Source organism: Pan troglodytes, chromosome 18, assembly GCF_028858775.2.
Source record: "Pan troglodytes isolate AG18354 chromosome 18, NHGRI_mPanTro3-v2.0_pri, whole genome shotgun sequence".
Taxonomy (NCBI): domain Eukaryota; kingdom Metazoa; phylum Chordata; class Mammalia; order Primates; family Hominidae; genus Pan; species Pan troglodytes.
Window position 1 is genome coordinate 51,014,382 of NC_072416.2, and position 23,714 is coordinate 51,038,095.

Sequence of the window (23,714 nt, forward strand, 5' to 3'; positions counted from 1 at the left end):
CTCCTCCCTACCCCTTTTCCCTCACCCCTCTCCTTTCCCTTCCTCCCTCCATCTCCCCTCTCCTTCTCTCCCTCTCCCTTTCTGCCTCTCCCCGCTCTTTCATCTCCCTACCTCTTCCCTTTCTCTCCCTCTCCTTCTTTCCCTCCTCCCTGTCTTCCTCTGTTTCCCCTCCTCCTTTCTCTTCTTGCCCTCTCTCCTCCCTCCTCTTCTCCCTCTCCCCACCTCTTTCCTCTTTCTCTCCCTTCCCCCCTCCTCTCCCTCCTCCCTTTCTTCATCTTTCCTCCCTTCCCTCCCTCCCTTCTCCCACTTCCCTCTCCGTCTCTTCCTCCCTCCCCGTCCCCCACCACCAGAGTAAAAATAAAAAGTCCCTCAATGCATCACCCAACCTGCAGTGGGGCAACTCCAAGCTGACCGGTTACGTACTTCTCAATAGGCAGGTAGGTCCCAGTGAATAAAGAAAAATGGTCCTCACTATGCACAGGCTATAAAGGGACTAGTATTTCAGTTTAATCATGAAAAAGGCTCTCTGCTTTAAGAAGCACTCTACATGCGTTTCCCAAGCCAAACTGCTGGGGCTCAACTGTGGGTTCTGCTCCTTCCTGGCTGCCCAAACTCAGGCAAGTGACTTTATTTCCTCCATTTCCTCATCTATAAAATGGGTGGCACCCAACCATCTATAGTTGGGTGGCATTAAACCGTCTATGGAAAGTCCTCAGCATGGCGCCTGGCACAAAGCAACGGCTCCCTCGCCTCTGTTCTCACTCCTGTTCCACAGAATTACACCCACTCTTCTCTGCTGATCCTCTAATCTCAGATCCCCAATTCTGTCTTTCAAATGTGTTGTGTCATCATTTATTTGCAAACATGTCTATTTGATTTCAAATGAAAACGCTTTTGAGTGGAATTAAAAACAAAACACATGCGGGGGAGAAAAGAAAGGCTGACAGACATGTTAGTAAACAGCGAAATATTTTTGAAAGCTGGATGCAGATAGCTCAGATGCTAGAGGGTTGAAATGGACAGACTTTGGCTAGGAAGAGATATGTGAATGTTAGCAGAGGGATCTTTCTTGGGGATTAAGGAATCAGGAACACAAATCTCTCTTCTTTCCTTCCCACCAGGGCTCCATGCCCCCCTTACTGGAGGACCAAGACCTTGTTGCCTTCAATTTACGGGATCCCAGTGGGATCCTGATATTTTCCATAGTTTCTTAACAACATTTCAAGTTAAATATTAAAATTATTCATAGACAGGGTGTGGAGTGAGCCAAGTGCAACACATTGCTGTCAGGGGTGTTGGTTACTCCGCCAGCTGTTGAAAAAAGGAGAAAGAAAGAGAGCAAACTGAGATCCACACACCCCACACATTATGACCAAGGCGCCTTCTGACTTCAGGAAAGCCAGGCAGACGGGGATCCCTGGACGCTCACAGCTTGGCAGCAGATATTCACTGGAGCCAGAACAGTCTGCTCTGAGGCTTGTCTGCATCCAGAAGTTGCAGGAAAGTTCCACAACGTGTGAAGACTTCTTTTGTCCTCTCTGAGGGAGAGCTGGGGAAATAGGATTCCTTATAGACTTATCCTCCCCACCTCTCCAATGAGCAAAGGCTGCTAAAAACTTCTGAAGCCTGAATCCCAAAGCTGGAGGCTTTCTCTCTCCTCCCAGTGATCGGAGCTTCTCAGGGTGGGGATTGTCTCATGGTTCTGGGGCCAAAGGCAGTTCCAGGAAGGAGGTGAGGGTCCGACTCTGGAGAGAGGCATCTCAGCTCTTTGGCTTAGGGGTTCCATCCTTCAGTGGGGCATCCTTGCAGTCTGCTGCCTGGGTGCCGGTCTCCAGACCTGGCTCTCCTCCCTTGCGCTCTTCTTCAGGCTTCTGGGACTCAGCTGCCACCGTGTTGTTCTTGCTGGAGTGGCACCCCATCTCAGAGGGACACAGAGGATCCAGTGCCCTTGGACGTTCCAGGAGGAGGATGGTCTGTGCCTTCCTCCTTGGGGGCCAGTGTTAAATAACCATCCTCTTGGAGCACTGTAGAAAAGAGCCAGTTCCGTTTCTATGGCCACAAGGAGACGCCCCACTGTGCATAAGGAGCCCCCTGTGGGGTGGGCAGGGCCTGGAGAGCTGCCCTTCCGGCTAACCTGGCCAATTCCAGGCACTGTGCCCCATTCATTCCACCAGAAGAATTCCCTTTTGTTTAATCTATAACTTACAAATCATCCCACCACCACCTCCTAGTTACTTGTAAACACCAGCCCCTATCTTCACATGCAAAACAAGCCCTGTCACTATGCAACGGGCTGTAGCCTGCCTTGTATCTCAGGGCCACATTAAGTTCCTGGGACTCACCCCCTACTTAGAGACCACCCTTTAACCTAGAATGCCAACTCCACCCACTGTTGAGGAATAGGGAGTCTTAGGACCGTGGACTCCCAGGGTTACCCAAACAGATAAGTCATTAAAATAACTAGCTAATAGATGCTGGGTACTACTCTGTGCCAAGAACAGTTCACATCCATTATTTGTTTACAACCCTAAGAAGTAGGTGTATTATTTAATCTTCATTTAACACATGGAGACACTGAGGCACAGGGAGGTTGAGTAATTTGTCTGAGGTAGTTTCTAACAGCCAGCAAATAGGAGAGCTGGGATTTGAACCCAAGTCATCTGCCTTCCAACCTCTTATATTTTACTTTCTTATTTTTTTTTACTTGTTTTTGAGACAAGGTCTCACTCTGTTGCCCAGGCTGGAGTGCAGTGGTGCAATTATGGCTCACTGCAGCCTCAACCTAGGCTCAAGTGATCCTCTCAGCTCAGCCTCCCAAGTAGCAGGGACTATAGGTGCGTGCCACCATGCCCAGCTAAGTTTTGTTTGTTTTGTTTTTTTGTAGAGGTGCCGGGAGTTGGAGGGTGGTGGGGTTCTCACTTTGTTGCCCAGGCTGATCTCGAATTCCTGGGTTCAAGCGATCGGCCTGTTCAGCTTCCCAAAGTGTTGAGATTACAGGTATAAGCCATCCTGTCTCTTTATCAGTATGCTAATCTTATCTGTTTTGAAGACCCCATCAGGCTATCTTCACACACCATGACAGATGTTATCCACTTTGTAGGCTGTTATTGTGCTTTTAATCTGGGGCACATGGGTAAAGGTTTTTGCAGCTGTGAGCAATCTCTGATGTGAATACTTCCTTAGTGAAGCCTCGCGTTCTATGGAACTGGAGTTTGGAACTCTTGTGCTCTATAGTTGACCCTATGTTATTTTCTGATCACCTAGCATTCCTTTTCCTAACTCTAGTAGGAGACTGATAATCCTGACCCAGCTCCTAGGAAGCTAGATGGAGGGTCACACAGGACTGTGAAGTGGCTTTTCAGAGAAGTACATTTACAATGATTCTTTGTGTACGCACACAGCAGTCAAAGGTGACATTGACTCGGATTCACTTGTGGAGGGCAGGTGCATACCGGCCTCGGGCACTTTACACAGACCTTCTTGGTTACTCCTCCCAATCACACAGTCCTACAAGGAAGTATTATTAATCCCACTTTATAGTTCAAATCACTGAGTCCAGAGTGGTTAGGTCGGTTACCTGGGGTCACAAACCTGGTAAGCAGCCAGCTCAGAATGCAAGCACAGGTCCCACTGTCTCCAGAGCCTGTGATCTTCCCACTCCAACCCCCTTTCTGCCCCTGCCTCTGGTTAGTGCCATTCCTCCTCCCTGGGTGTGGGAATTCAGTGATCTGCAAGAATGCCGCAAAACTCCCCTATAAATCAGCTTTCTTTGAACAAGCTTCTTGCCAACAGGGCCTGGCAGAGTGACAATTCAGAATACATTATGATGCTATTTACCTCTCCCACATAAATGCCAAAGTATACTTTGGGGCTGTCAGGGTGGAAGAGGGCGGTTTCATTTACCTTCCAATTAAGATGCCCTGTTTGAGGCAAATCCTTATTTGGATATTGGGATCCAGGGCCAACAATCCTCTTTTGAAGCCTCCAAATTAATCATGCTTAACTCAAGTCAGCCCAAGAGACAGGCAGCAGGAGCACCCAGGGGCAAGGTGAGAAACCCTAGGATTGTGCATGGACCAGTTTAGAGGCAAGGTCCATGGGATTAGGTGAGGGAGTCTTTACAAAATGAATGTGGTAAGAAAACTTGGCTTGCAGCTGGGCATGGTGGCTTATGCCTGTAACCTAGCACTTTAGGAGGCCGAGGCGGGTGGATCACTTGAATCCAGGAGCTCAAGACCGGCCTGGCAACATGGTAAAACTCCATCTCTACCAAAAAAAAAAATACAAAAATTAGATGAGCGTGGTGGGGCATGCCTGTAGTCCCAGCTACTTGGGAGGCTGAGGAGGGAGGATGGCTTGGGCCCAGGAGATGTAGGTTGCAGTGAGCCAAGATTGTGCCAATGCCCTCCACCCTAGTAAACAGAGCTAGACCCTGCCTTAATTTAAAAATCTTCTTTAAAAAGAAGCCTTGTCTTGCCTGTGACCACCTCTCCCTGACACATCCTGGATGAGTTGTATAATCTGTGGGACCAAGAGCAAAATAAAAATGTGGACTCCTTGTTCGAAATGATTGAGAATTTCAAGACAGTGACAGCAGAACTTTAGATGAAGCACAAGGCCCATGAATCCAGCCCTGTCCACACCCAACCTCTTCCTCAACTCCCAGAAATGGATTCACCTCGGATGAGGACTGTGATTTGCCAGATCTGCTAGCTGGCTCAGCTCAGGGTACACAGCCCTAGGAATAGAATATGACCAGAAGAAAGGCAAGAACAGAGAAATGAGGTATGGGCAACCCAAAGATGGATGGGACCTCAGTAGATCACATTTTAAATATTTTCAGCTTTAAACTGTTTCCTTAGACATTACCACCCACAAAACATAGCAAACATGCACACGCACACACACACACACAAATCCACATTAAAAACACAAAAACTTCTTGGAAAACATACTGACCCTGTCATATGTTGGCGAGGTTGTAGAGCAACTGGAACTCTCATATATTGCTAGTGGGAACCATGATATGGTGCAGCCCCTAGAGAAAACAGTTTGGCAGTTTCTTAAGAATTATACATTTACCATAGGGCATTTACCTGTATTAGTGAGCCCTGGATGCCATAAGAAAATACAACAGACTGGGTGGCTTACACAAGACATCTATTTCCTCACAGCTCTGGAGGCTAGAAGTTCATGAGCAAGGTGCCTGCAAAGTTCAGGTTCTGGTGTGGGCTCCCTTCCTGGCTTGTAGATGGCACCCTTCTCACTGTGTCCTCACATGGCCTTTTCTCAGTGCTTTTGGAAAGAGAAAGCTCTGATATCCCTTCCTCTTCTTATAAGGATACCAGTTCTATCAGATTTCAGCCCCATCCTTACGACGTCATTCAACCTTAATTGCCTCCATAAAGTCCCTATCTCCAAATATAGTCACATTGGAGTTCAGGGTTTCAACATATAAATTTGGAGGTAGGGCCAGGTGTGGTGGCTCACACTTGTAATCTCAGCAGTTTGGGAGGCCGAGGTGGGTGGATCACTTGAGGTCAGGAGTTCAAGACCAGTCTGGTCAACAGGGTGAAACCCCATCTCTACTAAAAATACACAAATTAGCCAGGTGTGGTGGTGTGCACCTGTAGTCCTGCCTACTCGGGAGGCAGAAGTGGGAGGATCACTTGAGCCTAGGGGAGTCCAGGCTGTAGTGAGCTACGATTGTGCCATGGCACTCCAGCCTGGGTGACAGAGACACTGTCAAAAAAAAAGAAGGGAAGGAAGGGAGGGAGGGAAGGGAAGGAAAGGGAAGGGAGGGAGGGAGGGAGGGAGGGAGGAAAGGAAGGAAGGAAGGAAGGAAGGAAAGAAAAAAAAATCAAATTTACTGTTTATTAAGAAAATTTGGTCTGGGTGCAGTGGCTCATGCCTGTAATCCCAGCACTGTGGGAGGCTGAGGCAGGCAAGTCACTTGAACCCAGGGGTTCGAGACCAGCCTGGTCAAAATGGTGAAACCCCATCTCTACAAAAAACAGACAAAAATTAGCTGGGTGTGGTGGCATGTGCCTGCAGTCCCAGCTACTCCAGTGGCTGCAGTGGGAGGTCACTGGAATCTGGGAGGTGGAAGAGGTAGAGATTGCAGTGTGCCAAGATTGTGCCACTGCACTCCAGCCTGGGCTACAGAGTGAGACCCTGTCTCCAAAACAAAAAAGGAAAGAAAATAAAATAAAAATTTTTAAAGATCAAACAACAAAAATAAATAAAAACCACTTGCCAGGACCCTAGGGGGCTTATTTGCCATCTAGTCCTAGTACTCGAGATCATTTAAAATTCTCTCTCTCCTGCTTCTCACTCACTTACTCATTCAAACAAACAAACAAAAAGCGCTTGCCACTCATTTAGCTCAACAGCTCTTTATTGAACCACAAGGTACAAAGTTCCATTTTGGGTGCTGTGCAGTTTACAGAACTTTAATCGCAATTAAGGAGGCCTGAGCCTACAGGCCAAGAGGGCTTGTGTGCACAGGGTCACCTAACAGCTATGACTATAGGTCAGGAGAGTGGCCAACCCAAGGCACCCTGCAGAAGGGAAGCTGGGGACATAAGCACCCAACCTCACTCTCCTCCCTGCCTCTGGTCTCTCCCAGGTATACAATTGGCCAAACCCAGCTTGAAACTAGTAGGTATATAAGCCTTTGGTGTTGCCCATTTAAGTCAGGCTCCAAACACACAGAGCAGGATGGAAAGTGGATACAGAAGACATGTAGCACCACCCACATGGATCGGACTCTTGGTTTTTTTATTTATTTATTTATATTATTTTTTAATAGAGATGGGGTCGCACTATGTTACCCAGGCTGCTCTCGAACTCCTGGGCTCAAGAGATCTTCCTGCCTCAGCCTCCCAAAGTGCTGGGATTACAGGCATGAGCCACTGGGCCCGGCCAGTTTGTTTTTTGAAATCAGGTCTCACTCTGTTGCCTGGATGGAGTGCAGTGGAGCGATCATGCATGGCTCACTGCAGCCTCAACCTTCTGGGCTCAAGCCATCCTCCTGTCTCAGCCTCCTCAGTGGCTAGAACTACAGGCGTGTGCCACCACCCCCAGCTATTGTGTGTGTGTGTGTGTGTGTGTGTGTAAACAGGGGTCTCACTATGTTGCCTAGGCTGGTCTCGAACTCCTAGCATCAAGTGATCCTCCTGCCTCGGTCTCCCAAAGTGTTGGGATTACAGACATGAGCCACCGCACCTGGAGGATCTTACTCCTGATTAACGGGCATAGAATCTGCTGGAGGAGGCCACATTCTTGCAGCAAATTATACTATTTAGCAGCATCAATAAGTCCTTTAATATGGAAGATGTCACACTGGAAATAGGGGACAGGGGAGGGCTTCCTAGAGCAGGCCACATTTGAGCTGGACCTAGAAGGATGCGCAGAACATCAGCTAGTAAAAGAGGGAAGGACACAGTGGCCAAAATGAGCAAATATAAAATCCCTTCCCAAGAGTACAATTTAATTCACCAGTCATTGATGGGAAGGCAGGTAGTGGTCATGGTTAAAAGCAGTTTCAGCATGAGAGGAGCCTGGGTTTGAATACCACCTCTAGAGTGTACATGCTGTATGCCCTTCAGCAAGTTGCTTAACATTTTTGTCTCAGTTTCCTAATCTGTAAGATGTAATTAATAATAACTGCTTCCTGCGACCGGGCACGGTGGCTCATGTCTGTAATCCCAGCACTTTCGGAGGCCGAGGTGGGCGGATCACTTGACGTCAGGAGTTCAAGACCAGCCTGGACAACATGGTGAAACCCTGTCTCTACTAAAAATACAAAAATTAGCCAGTCGTGGTGGTAGGTGCCTGTAGTCCCAGCTACTCGGTAGGCTGAGGCAGGAGAATCGCTTGAACTGGGAGGCAGAGGTTGCAGTGAGCTGAGATTGCTCCACCCTACTCCAGCCTGGGTAGGAGTAGTAGTATCTCAAAATAATAATAATAACTGCTTCCTGGGCTGTGCATGGTGGCTCACACCAGGAATCCCAGCACTTTGGGAGGCCAAGGTAGGTGGATGGCTTGAGCTCAGGAGTTTGAGACCAGCCTGAGCAACATGGTGAGATTCTGTCTCTACCAAAAATATAAAAAATTAGCCAGACATGATGGCACACACCTGTGGTCCCAGCTACTTGGGAGGCTGAGGTGGCAGAATCACTTGAGCCTGGGAGGTGGAGGTTGCAGTGAACCAAGATCACACCACTGCACTCCAACCTGAGTGACAGAATGAGACCCCGTCTCAAAAAAATAAAATAAAATAATTGCTTCCTGGGATTTTTGGAAAGAGTCAATGAGACAGAATCAGTTCATCTGCTATTACACTTCATAACACCTGACAGGGTTTGCAGGTACAATCCAGGACCAGAATGTGACCAGTCTTATTCCTACCAATCATAGACACACTGTGACCTCAAGAGTTAAGTTGCCAGTCAGTCCACAAGCCAGCCTCACAAGACCAAGTGTCCTTCTGGGACGGGTACCCAGGCCCTTTCCCTTTGGTCTCTTTGGCATTTCTCCCTCTTTCCTTCTCTACGCCTTCTGCTGGGGACCTGACACCATCTTGCCCATGACTCCAGTGCCACCATTTCTAGCTCCATCCACTTTAGACCACAGAGGATCCTCACCCTCTTTTTTTTTTTTTTTTTTTTGAGACGGAGTCTCGCTCTGTCTCCCAGGCTGGAGTGCAGTCGTGCGATCTTGGCTTACTGCAAGCTCCGCCTCTCGGGTTCACGCCATTCTCCTGCCTCAGCCTCCTGAGTAGCTGGGACTACAGGCGCCCGCCACCATGCCCGGCTAATTTTTTGTATTTTTAGTAGACACAGGGTTTCACCATGTTAGCCAGGATGGTCTCGATCTCCTGACCTCGTGATCCGCCTGCCTCGGCCTCCCAAAGTACTGGGATTATAGGTGTGAGCCACTGCCTCTGGCCTGATCCTCACCCTCTTTAATGGAGACTCACTCTAGAAGATAAATATTCCCTTTCTTACTAAAAAATAGGTCACATCTCATAACATAATTTTATGAATTTATTTTAAAAAACAAAAGTAAACAAAATTCTCCCTTTGAAGAAAAGGGTGAACAGAACAAGAAAGCAAAAGGGATAAAAATGAGTAAATGTCCAACAATGATAGTCTGGATTAAGAAAATGTGGCACATATACATCACGGAATACTATGCAGCCATAAAAAATGATGAGTTCATGTCCTTTGTAGGGACATGGATGAAGCTGGAAACCATCATTCTCAGCAAACGATCACAAGGACAAAAAACCAAACACCGCATGTTCTCACTCATAGGTGGGAATTGAACAATGAGAACACTTGGACACAGGAAAGGGAACATCGTACACCAGGGCCTGTTGTGGGGTAGGGGGAGGGGGGAGGGATAGCATTAGGAGATATACCTAATGTAAATGACGAGTTAATGGGTGCAGCACACCAACATGGCACATGTATACATATGTAACAAACCTGCACGTTGTGCACCTGTACCCTAGAACTTAAAAGTATAATAAAATATATATATATATATATATATATATATAATGAGTACCTTGCCTATCCTGTTCCATATATAAAGCACAGCGTCCAGCACATAGTAGGTGCTTAGTAAACAGTAGTGAGGTGTTCAGGGCATGTGCCTTGGAATAAGATAATCCAGATTCACGTTCTGGGTACATTACTTGCTAACTCCTCTACCTAGGGCAAGTTACTTAAACATTGCAAGTCTCAGTTTCTTCGCTGAGAAAGTGGGGAGAGTAACAGTGCCTACTTTGTAGGATTACTGTGAAGATTAAACTAAATTGTCAATCTAAAATCCTTAGTGCATGAGCCAGGTATGGCAGCTTGTGTCTATAATCCCAGCTACTTAGGAGGTTGGGGTGGGAGAAATGCTTGATGCCAGGAGTTCTAGACCAGCCTGAGCAACATAAAAAACAAAACAAAACAAAACAAAAACAATAAACCCCATCTCTTAAAAAAAAAAAGAAATAAAAATTTAAAAATTAGCCAGGCATGGTGGCACATGCCTGTAGTCCCAGCTACTTGGGAGTCTGAGGTGGGAAGATCCCTTGAGCTCGAATTTGTGGCTGCAATGAACAATGATCACCTGGATGACAGAACAAGACCCCATCTCTTAAAGAAAACTGTTAGTGTCTAACACATTATAAATATTTTATTATTGTTATTTACATACTTCAGCCTACCAAAACTCCTGTTTTCCATGGAGAAAACAGACCTGTTGATAACTCTGCAGTTTCCAGAAACACTGTGATTAGCAGAATGAGAAAAATGCCAGGAGAACTCAGAAGAGAAAGTCACTAGGAAGACTTAATCTCATCAGGTGATGCCAGAATCCAGAGGTTGTAATCTAGGACTTTGCCCAGGCATGCTTTGGCGCACAGTGGTGGGGAGGGAGCTGTTGCAAAGATGGGGCAAGAATGGTCTGGACATGACTCAGACACTTTAAAGTGAAAGAATGGGAAATTGTCTGCCAGCTGGTATTTACCATGGGCAGTCAGCACTCCTCTGACTGATTCACCTTCACCAGGGCACCAGCCTGCAATGAAGTAGCTGGGGCTGGTTCCTTTTAGTGACACCCACCACCCCTTGCCCTTCCAGGTATTGTCCACAGATGACACCTCCTCCTCCTCCTCCTGCTCCTTCTCCTGCTCTGCTTCCTCCTCCTCCCCCTGCTCCTGCTTCTCCTCCTCTTCCTCCTGCTCCTTCTCCTCCTCCTCCTCCTGCTCCTCCTCCTGCTCTTCCTGCTCCTCCTGCTTCTCCTCTTCTTCCTCCTGCTCTTTCTCCTCCTCCTCCCCCTGCTCCTGCTCCTCCTCCTCCTGCTCCTTCTCCTCCTCTTCCTGCTCCTCCTCTCCTTCTGCTCCTCCTGCTTCTCCTCCTCCTGCTCCTCCTCCTCCACCTGCTCCTCCTCCTTCTCCTCCTCCTGCTCCTCCTCCTTCTGCTCCTTCTTCTCCTGCTCCTCTTCCTCCTGCTCCTGCTTCTCCTCCTTTCTCCTGCTCCTCCTCCTCCTGCTCCTCCTCCTCCTGCTCCTCATCCTCCTTCTCCTCCTGCTCCTCCTTGTCCTCCTCTGCCCTTGATATTCACTTTGACCAGATTACACCAGTACAGAGAGTCCAAAGGTTAAATAGGCACACACACACACACAAACTCACACTGGGCTAGAACAATGACAGAGCGTCCTGGGGGAGCAGAGTGGGGGCCGGGGGGAGGGGGAAAGGAGGATTGCAGGCCTAACTTTCACAAATCACCTGAAATTTCCACTGAAGGCATTATCTCCAAATGTTGCCACAGAGATAAACTGCCAGGATTAAAAGAAAACGTGAAGACGTTCCCATAGAACTCTGTAATGCTTATATCCATCACCAGGAATGTCTGCCCTTGGCGCCCTAAGCATAGATTGATTGATTGATTGATTTTGAGGCAGAGTCTCACTCTGTCACCCAGGCTGGAGTGCAGTGGTGCGATCTCGGCTCACTGCAACCTCCTCCTTCCAGGTTCAAGGGATTCTCCCACCTCAGCCTTGGAGTAGTTGGGATTACAGGCTCCTGCCACCACGCCCGGCTAATTTTTGTATTTTTTGTAGAGACTGGGTTTTGCCATGTTGGCTAGGCTGGTCTCAAACTCCTGACCTCAAGCGATCCTCTTGCCTCAGCCTTCCAAAGTGCTGCGATTACAGGCGTGAGCTACGGTGCCTGGCCCTAAATATAGATATTTTTAATAAATCCTCTACTTATCTCACAACGAGCTCAATCGCTTTGCATTAGATCGTTGGGTGTGTTAAAAGTATTCATGTGTTACATTAAATGTGAATTCAACAAAAGCAGAGATTTTTGTGTTTTGTTCTTCATTGTATCCCTTGATTGTAGAAAAGTGGCACATAGTAGGTGCTCAGTTAATCGTTGTTAAATGAATACATAAATGAAATATAAACCATTAAATGTCCACCATATTTGTAAGCGTTTTGGCATGTCTTCATTGAAAGAATACCAGGCAGCTGGGAGCCATAGTTTACACCGGTAATCCCAGTGCTTTGGGAGGCTGCAGGTGAGAGGATCGCTTGAGACCAGGAGTTCAAGAGCCGCCAGGGCAACATAGAGAGACCTTGTCTCTACAAAAACAAAACAAAACAAAACAAAACAAAAAACAAAAAACACAATTCCCTTAAGCCGCCCCTTCCCCTTCCACTGCTCAGAGAAGGCCTTCCAGCAGAGCAGAGCACGAGGTCGCTGGCACACACCCATCCTCCACCAGCCCTGGCCTCTGTAGAGCAAGCCAGCAGAGCAGGCTGTTTCTCTCATTCAGGGACGGTTTAGGGGGTGGCAGGAAAAAATGGTTGCTGATAGGCGAAGGGCCTCCCTGGGTTGGAGAGAACCCCAGCCTCGGATGGTCCCAGCACATTTAAAAGAGAAGCAGTGCCAAAGGTGGGGTGCACTGAAAGCTGCTGGATGAAGGGAAAGATCCTTGTGCTCAGCCCGGAAAACCGGAGGATGGATACCAGGCCGAGGGGTCCCTCCGTGCCCCAAGAGAAAGTTCACCAAGTTCAGATCCCAGTGCCCCGCAGCGGGTGAAGGTGGTCCCGCCCCAGGCCGGATCTGGCCACAGGGCTGGCGGCGCGCTGGAAAACCGCCCACGTGGGAAGCCCTGGCTGCATTTCCGCCCTGGACTGCGCTCCCGCCTGCCAGCGCGGTCCCTGCGCAGCCGCCCCGCGCCCACTAGGTGGCGCCTGCGCTCTAGTGGGCGCTTCACAGGCGCAGCGACAGCGACAGCGACAGCTCGAACCTGAGTCCCAGGATTCCGGGGACTGGAGGGCAGCGCCGGCAGCCAAGGTAGGATTCCTGAGCCCCGGGCGTCTCCCTGGAGCCTCTGAGGTTGGGGTGGACAGCGGGGCGGCCGCTGGGCACCGCTTGCGGTCTGCAGAGATAACCGGAGGAGTCGGGGCGGCAGCACGTGTTGTAGCCGTGGGGGGGACCCAGAGACCCGCAGTCTCGGAGCTGGGCCTAGAGCAAGGCAGAGCACCAGGTCGCTGGCACGCTCGCATCCTCCCCAGCCCTCGCCTCCCAGAGCATGCCCGAATCCCCAAGCCGGGCGTCCTCGAAGCGGAAAGCAGCCACTGTCGCCCAGAGCCACTCCAGGGTGGCAGCCGAGTGCTGATAAGGTCCAGAGCACCACTTCTTAAACTTGTCTGCACGTTGGCGTTGCTTGGGGAGCATTAAAAAAATACCGATGCCCTAGTTCCACCCCCCCCCCCCCCCAAGACTCAGATGTGATTGGTCTGGGTGGGGGACTGGACATCTGGGTATTAAAATGTTTGCAAGAGATTCCAGCTGGCAGCCAAATTTGAGGACCCTTGATCTAAGGAGTTGGAGAAAAACGGAGGACATTTGTTTGTTCTAACCCAGAATGCTGATGATTCCCTCCTCCTCCTTTTCCTCCAGTTCGCCCTCCTCCTCCTTTCTCCTGTGCCTTTTAAGCAGGAAATGCCTCTGCCTTTGTACTGTCAAACCCAAGATAACAAACTAACCATCCCCCACCCCCCACAGTAGGGCTGGTTCTGAAAGGGTTGAACTCGAAAGTGCGCAAGGAACAGAAAGACACCAGTGTGGAATGTGAGCGAAGACTCTTAGGGGTGTACGGGTAGGAAGGGGGTTCCTCCCCACCCTGATCCCAGAGAAGATCAGGAGACTGGCTGGAGCTGTCTTCCTCATTTTGGCAAACCTAGCTGATTAGGCAGTGAGAGGCCATATAACGAGCAAGGGCCCTTTTACAACTAGTAAAAATGAGCCCTTATGTTTGTTTGTTTTATAGAGATGGGGCCTCACTATATTCCCCAGGATGGTCTCAAACTCCTAAGCTCAAGCCATTCTCCAGCCTCGGCCTCCCAAAGTGCTGGGATTATAGGCATGAGCCGCTGCGCCCCGCTGACCCCTTATGTTTATATAACAGCAGTGTTACTAGCATGGGCATAGATTCCCCCCCATAGGCAGCCCTTCCTTTGTGACCTTGGAAACTCACTGAACCATCCTCAGCTTCAGTTTTTGTATCTGCAAAATGGGTGTGAAAATCGGGTTGCCTTGGGAATTATTCACAATAAAAGCTACTGTTTACTAAGGGTTCACCCTATGCTAGAGGCTTTCTGTGCAGGGCCAAGTTAGACTCCTGACCATAACTTCCACGGTAGAACTATGAATACTGCATTTGATAGCCAAGGAAACTGAGGCTCAGAGAGGCCAATGATCTTGCTCGAAGTTATATAATTAATTAATAAGAAGCATGTCCCATATTTGAACCCAGGCAGTCTGCTCTTGAGCTCAGGTGCAAAAGAACAATACTCTGCTGTTTCCCTTGTTGACCAGGACAGCGTGCACGGGGCAGGCGCGTGGTGTGTCTTCACAAACACTAGCTATCACTGCTGTGAGCTGAGCACTTCCACTGAATTGACTCATTCGCTCATTGGAAATACATTTATTATTGAGAGCCTACTGTGGGCCAGGCAGTTTTCCAGATGCTAGAGATAAAATATGAGTAAGACAGAATTCAGCCAGCCCCGAATGAGAGAAACGGGAAGAAAGTGCAGTAGATTCTCATTATTCACAAGTTCTAAATTTGCAAATTCTTCCCTGTAATCCCAGCACTTTGAGAGGCTGAGGCAGGAGGATCGCTTGAGGCTAGGAGTTTCAGATCAGCCTGTGCAACAGAGCAAGGCCCTGTTTGCTTAAAAATTATACACATTGAATAATTCTTAAAAAAAATTTGTTTGTGGCCAGGCATGGTGGCTCATGCATATAATCCCAGTACTTTGGGAAGCTGAGGCAGAAAGATTACTTGAGGCTAGGAGTTCCAGATCAGCCTGGGTAACACAGTAAGACCCCATATCTTTATTTTAAAAATTATATAATTAAAGAATTTTTAAAAAAATATGTTTGTGGCCGGGTGTGGTGGCTCACACCTGTAATCCCAGCACTTTGGGAGACTGAGGTGTGAGGTTAGGAGTTTGAATTTAGGAGTTTGACACCAGCCTAATCACTTGAGATTAGGAGTTTGAGACCAGCCTGGACAGCATAGCGAGACCTTGGCTCATTTAAAAAAAAAAAAAAGAGGAAAAAAGGCCAGGTGCAGTGGCTCATGCCTGTAATCCCAGCACTTTGGGAGGCCGAGGTGGGTAGATACCTGAGGTCAAGAGTTCGAGACCAGCCTGGCCAACATGGCAAAATCCCGTCTCTACTAAAAATACAAAAAATTAGCTGGGCGTGGTGGCGAGAGCCCGTAATCCCAGCTGCTTGGGAGGCTGAGGCAGGAGAATTGCTTGAACCTGGGAGGTGGAAGTTGCAGTGAGCCAAGATCACGCCATTGTACTCCAGCCTGGGCAACAACAGTGAAACTCCATCTCAAAAACAAAAAAAGAAAGAAAAAAGAAAAATAATGTCTGTGTAACTTCCAAATCAATATCCATGACACTTTCACAGTCATATATGGATGCACGTAGAATAGTGAAAAAGTTGAGTCACCCAACGTGCACATTTCCAGCCAAGGGCAAACAGGAGGACACGCTGCTTTCTGGTTTCAGCTCTTGTGCTATAAACAAGTGTCCCTTTTGTGGTGTACTTAGTGCCACATTTTTTGCATGTTTGTGCGTTTTTGTTTGTGATGTCGCTGTTTGAAATGGCCCCAAGTGTACTGTTGACGTGCTGTCTAGTGTTCCTAAATATGAGAAGGCTGCGATGTGCCTTACAGAGAAAGCTTGTCTGTTAGGTAAGCTTCGTTCAGGCATGAGTTATAGTGCAGTTGGCTGAGTTCAGTGTTAATGAATAATATGTATATATATCAACAATATATATCAAATAAGGTGTCTTTTGTCTTTGTTTTTGTTTTTTTGAGACGGAGTCTCACTCTGTCTCCCAGGCTGGAGTGCAGTGGCACGATGTCAGCTCACTGCAGTCTCTACCTCTGGAGTTCAAGCGATTCTCCTGCCTCAGCCTCCCATGTAGCTGGTACTACAGGCACATGCCACTACGCCCAGCTAATTTTTGTATTTTTAGTAGAGACGAGGTTTCACCATGTTGCCCAGGCTGGTCTCGAGCTCCCGACCTCAGGTGATCACCCACTTTGGCCTCCAAAGTGCTAGGATTACAGGCTCAAGCCACAGCACCTGGCCTATAAGGTATCTTTAAACAGAAACACACATAAACAAAGGTTATGCATTGATCTGCCAGGCAGAAGGTGGGGTGAGAAAAAGATGTTTCTGGCAGAAAGGTCAGCATGTACAGAGATAGTCAAGAGCTGGGCAAGGCCAGGGGACTCAAGGAGAGCCAGTGGGCAGGGAGTGTGGTGGTGAAAGGGAGAGAGGCTGGGGCCAGGCGGCTCAGTGTCTTGTGGGCAGCTCTCATTTCATCCGATTAGCACGGTAATCCTGGCAGGTTGGACAGGATCATTTCCGCCTTTGAGAGATGATGAAATTGACGTTCCATGCTGTTAAATGACTTGCCCAAAGTTGCACTGCTGGTAAGCAGCAACACCCCCCACCCTCCAACTTAATCTAATGTTGACCAGACATTTGAGTTTTTTGTTTTGTTTTGTTTTGTTGGTTTTTGGTTTCTTTTGTTGTTGTTTTTAAGACACAGGGTCTTGCTCTGTCACCCATGCCTCCTGTAGTGGTATGATCATAGCTACTGCAGCCTCAACCTCCTGAGCTCGAGGGATCCTCCCACCCAGCCAAGTAGCTGGGGCTACAGGTACACACCATCATGCCCAGCTAATTTTTTAAGTAAGGTCTTACTGTGTTGCCTAGGCTGGTCTCCAACTCCTAGACTCAAGTGTTTCTCCTGCCTTGGCCTCTCAAAGCACTGGGATTACAAGCATGATCTACCTTACCTGGCCAACATTTCGGTATTGATCAGAAATCTCAGGACGTGGGCTGGAGGTTTGGTTTGTTCTGGGGAGAAATCAGTAACTAAGTGGTGGTGAAAGTGATCAAGCATGGATGAAACCACGTGGGATAGTGGCAGGGTGTGGAGAAGAAAATTTCTCATGTCCTTTAAAAAAGAAAAATATTTCTGGTGGCTGGGCACAGTGGCATATGCCTGTAATCCCAGCACTTTGGGAAGCAGAAGTGGGAGGAATGCTTGAGGCCAAGAGTTCAAGACTAGCCTGGGCAACATAGTGAGACCCCCCACCTCTATCTTTAACAACAAGAAAAATGGAAAAAAAATTTAGTCAAAAAATATTACTGGTATAAAGACATGAATTCCTCTGTGAAAGAGTCTTAGGTACTTGGAGAGGGTGGGAGTAATGACCATGGTCATAAAGATGTGGCAAAAGGAAATGTGAGGTTCTGATTCAAACTGCCCCCAGATACTAGGTCTGGGCATCGGCCTCCCCACTCATGGGGCAGCCAGGCCTCAATCTGCCTCTTGTCTCTGCAGGATAATGACCGTGAACAGGCATCAGCAAACTTTTTCTGTAAAGGTCCAGAGAGTAAATATTTTGAGCTTTATGGACCATAGGGTTTCAGTTGCAACTGCAGTAAATTCTCAATTAATGTCCTCGTTAGGTTCTTAGAAACTGCAACTTTAAGCGAAATGACGTACAGTAAGTCCAAGTAACGTCGTTTCTTGTAATGTTGATGAGAAACTGCCACTGTAGAGTAAAAGCAGCCGTAGATGGTATGTAAACAAATGAGTATATCTGGGTTCCAATAAAGCTTTATGGACACTGAAGTTTTGAATTTCACATAATTTTTCTGTGTCACAAAATATTATTCTTTAAACATTTTTTTCAACCATTTAAAAATGTAAAAGCTGGCCAGGCATGGTGGCTCATATCTGTGATCCCAGGACTTTGGAAGACCAAGGAAGGAGGATTGCTTGGGGCCAGGAGTTCAAGACCAGCCTGGGCAACATAGCAAGACCCCCATCTCTACAAACAAACAAACAAATAAATAATGTAAAAACCATTCTTAGCTCACAGGCTATACAAAAACGGGCAGTAGGCTGGATGTGGCCTGTGGGCTGTAGTTTGCTGACTCCTGATCCAGAATAATGAGACCTGAGGATCAGAAGGATACTAGGTAGGTTGGGTGCAGTGGCTCATGCCTGTAGCCCCAGCACTTTGTGAAGCTGAGGCAGGAGGATTGCTTGAGGCCAGGAGTTCAAGGTCAGGCTGGGCAACATAGTGAGACCTCATTTCTATTTTTAAAATTTTAAAAATTAGCTGGGGCCTGGATTGGTGGCTCACACCTGTAATTCCAGAACTTTATGGGGCTGAGGTGGGAGGATTACTTGAGTCTAGAAGTTCCAGACCAGCCTGGGCAACATAGCAAGACCCCATATCTACAAAAAAATGAAAAATTAGCCAGGTGTGGTGGTGCACCTGTAGTCCCAGCTACTCAGGAGGCTGAGGTAAGCGAATCAATTGAGCTGAGGAGTTTGAGGTTGCAATGAGCCATGATCATGCCACTGCGCTCCAGCCTGGGCAACTGAGGGGGACCCTGTATCAAAAAACAAACGAAAATTAGCTGGGCATGGTGGCATGCACCTGCAGTCCCAGCTACTGGGGAGGCTGACGGGGGAGGATCACTTCAGACCAGGAGTTTGAGACTATAGTGAGCCATGATTGCACCACTGCACTCCAGCCTAGGTGACAGGGCAAGATGTTGTCTCTTTTTTTTTTTTTTTTTTTTGAGACGGAGTTTCACTCTTTTGCCCAGGCTGAAGTGAAATGGCATGATCTCAGCTCACTGCAACCTCCGCCCCCCCCCGGGTTCAAGCGATTCTCCTGCCTCAGCTTCCCAAGTAGCTGGGATTATAGGTGCCCACTGCCATGCCTGGCTAATTTTTGTGTATTTAGTGGAGATGGGGTTTCGCCATGTTGACCAGGCTGGTCTCGAACTCCTGACCTCAGGTGATTCACCCGCCTCGGCCTCCCAAAGTGCTAGGATTACAGGCATGAGCCACCTCGCCTGGCCAAGATGCTGTCTCTTCATAACAAAAAAACAAACAAAAAAGACAGACACACAAAAGGAATACTAAGTGTTCATCTGATTTGAGTCTTTACCTGACCTGTGAATCTCCATTGAACATTCTCAGCCATTTCTTGAGTCCTCAGTAAGATGGAACTTCACATCTCACTGGGCAACTCATTCCACTGACAGAAGTTTAAAGCTGTGTCATAGTTGTAGTTTCCCCCAAAGCAGATCACGAGAAAAGGATTCAGGTGCCAGAAATGTATTTCAGAAATGATCCCAGGAAGCCCAGTGAGAGTGAAATTAACTGAGAAAGGGAGAAAGGCCAATAAAAAAGGTGTTGATGAGTGAGTTACCACTGGGCAATTGGGTCTCCATCCCTCAGGGACCCTTAGCGAGACTATAGAAAATATTTCAGAAGTGTCCCACGAAAAGGCAGGGAGACTGGGGTATATCCTCGACTCTCATACCTCATTATTGAGGGTTGTCTTGCTAACTGTCTGCTGTGCACACCCTGAAGCCAGAAAATAACTTAAAGCAGAAGTGAAAGGTAGCCCAGGGCATCTGGAAATGTCTGCAGGTAACCTCGGGTGAGCTGAGGAGTATGGGTGGGGCACCCATAGCGTCTCCAACAAAGTGTTTCTGACTTTGCTTTCTAAGATGTGCAACTCATACCACAAGGGGTCTTGTGAGATGGCTTTGGTGTAGCACAGAGAGAGACATGGTACCCAAGAGCACAAAGTCTCAGAATAGGAAAGGGATTTTTCCCTTTTGAGCTGTCTCTTTGATCCTGCTCTGCCCGCCTCTCACCCCTGGGGCTGCCCTCTCTCCCCAGAGCAGGTGCTCCACCCACGCTGGCCTTTCACTTCCTCCAACTTGTGGGACTGGGACTCTTGCTTCTGACTGCAGCCAACAGAAGTCTGGGCAAAGTACTAGAATGCTACTGTAACACTTGATTGTCTCCTCTTTCATTGGAAAGACAGCAGTCCTCCAGTTCAGGGCATTTAAGAGGCAACAGTAAGTGTGACCATTTAATAACATTGTTAAAACTGTAACAATGTAATAACATTGTTTGCTGTTATGTTTATCTTTACAGTTTCCACCTGTACATGGCTTTTCATGTATGGTAGTAATATAACGTTTCCCTTAAAATAAATGTATATAAATCGTGTGTCCATTTAAAGAAAAATATTAAATAAGAGTATCAATGGTATGAGGATAGAATAAAATATAATAGGCCAGGTGCAGTGGCTCATGCCTGTAATCCTAATACTTTGAGAGGTACACACAGGGAGGTCACTTGAAGCCAGGAGTTGGACACCAGCCTGGGCAACATAGTGAGACCCCATCTCTACAAAACATTTTAAAAATTACCTGGGTGTAGTGATGCATGCCTGTAATCCAGCTACTCAGGAGGCTGAGGTGGGAGGATGGTTTAAGCCCAGGAGTTCGAGGTTACAGTGAGCTATGATCATGCCACTGCACTCCAGCAAGACCCCAATTATTTAAAAATAAAAATTTATAGGGCCGGGTGCAATGGCTCACGCCTGTAATCCCAGCACTTTGGGAGGCCGAGGAGGGCTGATCACCTGAGGTTGGGAGATTGAAACCAGCCTGACCAACATGGAGAAACCCCATCTCTACTAAAAATACAAAATTAGCCAGGCACATGCCTGTAATCCCAGATACTCGGGAGGCTAAGGGAAGAATCGCTTGGACCCGGGAGGCAGAGGTTGTGGTGAGCCAAGATCGCGCCATTGCACTCTAGCCTGGGCAACAAGAGTGAAACTCCGTCTCAAAAAAATAAAAGAAAAAATAAAAGAATTTTATTTAAAAAAATATATGTATAAAATACCCACCACTTACTGAGTACTTACTAAGTGCTGAATGCTCTTCAAAGCACTTTCCATGCGTCATTCAAATCATTCCATTAATCCTCACCAATATGGGTTAAGTACTATTTGAGGTAGGGACTCTTTGCCCCATTTTACTACTGAGCAAACAGGCATAGGGAAGTTAAATAACTTGCCCAAAGTTATATAGCTAGGAAGTGATGAGCTGGAAAATACACCCAGGTGGTCCTGCTCCAGATTTGTGCTCTAAATTGCAGAATTATGCTGCTTCTCATAAATTTCACACACACACACACACACACACACACACACACACACACAACATGTGAAGGTGGTATTTGAATAACTGAAGTTAGGGGAAAACTGCCCTAAAAGGTTCCCCATTTTTTCTGTCTCCCTGTATCTACTGCCCTTTGGTTGCCATACTTTTTCTTTTTCTTTATTTTTTTATTTTTATTTTTATTTTTTTGAGACAGAGTCTCGCTCTGTCGCCCAGGCTGGAGTGCAGTGGCGCAATCTTGGCTCACTGCAAGCCCCGCCTTCCGGGTTCACGCCATTCTCCTGCCTCAGCCTCCTCAGTAGCTGGGACTACAGGCGCCCGCCACCACGCCCGGCTAATTTTTTGTATTTTTAGTAGAGATGGGGTTTCACCATGTTAGCCAGGCTGGTCTCAATCTCCTGACCTCGTGACCCGCCCATCTCGGCCTCCCAAAATGCTGGGATTACAGGCATGAGCCACCATGCCTGGCCTTTTTTTTTTTTTTTTTTTTAAGAAAGACAGGGTCTCACTCTGTTGCCTAGGCTGGAGTCCAGTGTTGTGATCATAGCTCACTGCAGCTTAAACTCCTAGGCTCTGGCCATCCTCCCACCTCAGCCTCCAGAGTAGCTGGGGGTACAGACATGAGCCACCATGCCCAGCTAATTTTTTTTTTTGGTAGAGACAGGTCTGGCTGTGTTGCCCAGGCTGGTCTCAAACTCCTGGCCTCAAATGATCCTCCTGCCTCAGCCTCCCAAAGTTCTGGAATTACAGGCATGAGCCACCATATGTGGCCTGGTTGGCATATTTTCTTTAGAGCCTCAGAAGATCAATCTATTCCCTTTTCATCACCACAGTTCTTCAGATATTTGATGACAGAGAACTGGTTGGCCTTCCCAGATCTTCTGTGCTCTAGATTAAACATTGCCGGTTCCTTCTACTAGTTTCTGTTGCATGTTCTTGGCCTCTTCCCCCCCAGCACAGGGCCTCTTCTTTATTCTTGTTTCTTCAGCAGAACCTATAAAGTTATTTTGTTGTCATAGCACTTTTTTTTGCAGGTTTCCCACAGCTCATTCCAGGGGCTCAGGGTAGGGAGGGTGTGATTGGGGTGACTGACATGGCAAAGGGCAGCTTGAGAGTGACATCAAAAAGGGGGGCCAGCTGTCAGTCAGGGAAAAGCCCCCTAGGGCCAGCAGTACAGTGGGCTGGAGGCTGGTGAACCTAGTTCTCTGCAGGCCAGAGATGAAGGTTCTTCAGTGCACTTGGAGCTAACCAGGCTGAAAGGGGCGGACTAACCAAATTCACCAGAGCCTGGTGAGGAAGCCAGGCTGCAAATGTATTAAATCACAAGGGAGGCTGGGCACAGTGGCTCATGCCTGTAATCCCAGCACTTTGGGAGGCCAAGGTGGGTGGATCACCTGAGGTCAGGAGTTCGAGACCAGCCTGGCCAACATGGTGAAACTCCGTCTCTACTAAAAATAGAAAAATTAGCCAGGTGGCACATGCCTGTAATCACAGCTACTTGGGAGGCTGAGGCAGGAGAATCAGCTGAACACAGGAGTTGGAGGTTGCAGTGAGCTGAGATCGCACCATTGCACTCCAGCCTGGGCGACAGAGCAAGACTCTGTCAAGAAAGAAAGAAAGAAAGAGAGAGAGAGAGAGAAAGAAAAAGAGAGGGAGTGAGAAAGAAATCACAAGGGGAGAAGCAACTGCAAAGCAGTCTGAAACCTCCATGCTGACTTGTCAGCACACTCTTTCTCCTGTGGGAAAGTCAGAATCTAGTTAGAAGGTTGGTTTTTGTGGAATCAAAGCAAGGTGAGCAAAATGAGTGATTTTAATCACCAGGAGAACCTAAGATATTGGTACCCTCTGAGGGATACAAGAGTCTAGAGTGGCAGCACTGCTAGTATAATTGCCCCTTCCTGTGCTTGTGGTAGAAATGTCTGATCGATCACTGCATCTTTTCCTTCCTACTGCTCCCTGGGCCAGCCCTAAGATTCTTAGCAAGAGAGTATTCTGGCCCTGTGCGGTGGCTCATGCCTGTAATCCCAGCACTTTGGGAGACAAAGGCAGAAGGATTGCTTGAGCCCAGGAGTTCAAAATCAGCCAGGGCAATATAGTGACACCCCATCTCTACAAAAAAATTTAAAAATGAGCTGGATGTGTGGGCGAGCGCCTGTAGTCTCAGTTACTTGGGAGGCTGGGTGGGAGGATTGCTTGAGCCTGGGAGATCGAAGCTGCAGTGAGCTCTGATCACACCACTGCACTCCAGCCTGGGAAACAAAGCCAGATCCTGTCTTAAATTTAAAAAAAAAAAAAAAAAAAGGAAGAGAGTATTCCTGGAAGCTCTGGCCAGACCTCTGAGCTGCCTGTAATACTCAAGGAGGTTTTCAGAGTTTCCACTACTCTGGACAATGTGGAAGACAATGACTCTCAAAGACTTGCTCTTTGGTACTGCCTTTTTGGAGCTCCTCACGCATCACCATTTCTCTCTACCTATGATTCCTTCAGCTTATGTTAATGCAATTGGCTCGCTTTTTGTTTTGTTGAGTCTTGATTTAATTTCCAGGCTTTGCTCTTCCAGCTTTGTCCAGAGACACATCCTG

General features: G+C 47.7%; 2 protein-coding genes across 7 annotated transcripts in view; one reads left to right on the plus strand and one right to left on the minus strand.

Moving 5' to 3' along the window:
* Positions 1–352: 352 nt before the first annotated feature.
* CHD9NB (CHD9 neighbor) lies at positions 353–2,031 on the minus strand. Its single transcript, XM_054668384.1, has one exon. It carries the CDS (start codon positions 1,917–1,919, stop codon positions 1,761–1,763), a length of 159 nt encoding a protein of 52 aa, XP_054524359.1. The 5' UTR covers positions 1,920–2,031; the 3' UTR covers positions 353–1,760.
* A 10,201-nt stretch (positions 2,032–12,232) lies between these two features.
* Positions 12,233–23,714, plus strand: part of CHD9 (chromodomain helicase DNA binding protein 9) — a 272,245-nt gene continuing 260,763 nt past the window's right edge. For 3 of the 6 annotated variants that reach the window (XM_009430786.5, XM_054668389.2, XM_024349833.3), the window contains exon 1: positions 12,233–12,868. The gene's annotated coding sequence lies outside the window, so the exon portion shown is untranslated. The remainder of the gene's footprint in view (positions 12,869–23,714) is intronic. The other 3 variants (XM_063797125.1, XM_054668387.2, XM_063797126.1) reach the window with 2 other exon arrangements.

What these genes read in the sequence shown, in the direction of transcription:
- CHD9NB (XM_054668384.1), bottom strand. Translation starts at nt 1,919, where the DNA reads ATGGGGTGCCACTCCAGCAAGAACAACACGGTGGCAGCTGAGTCCCAG.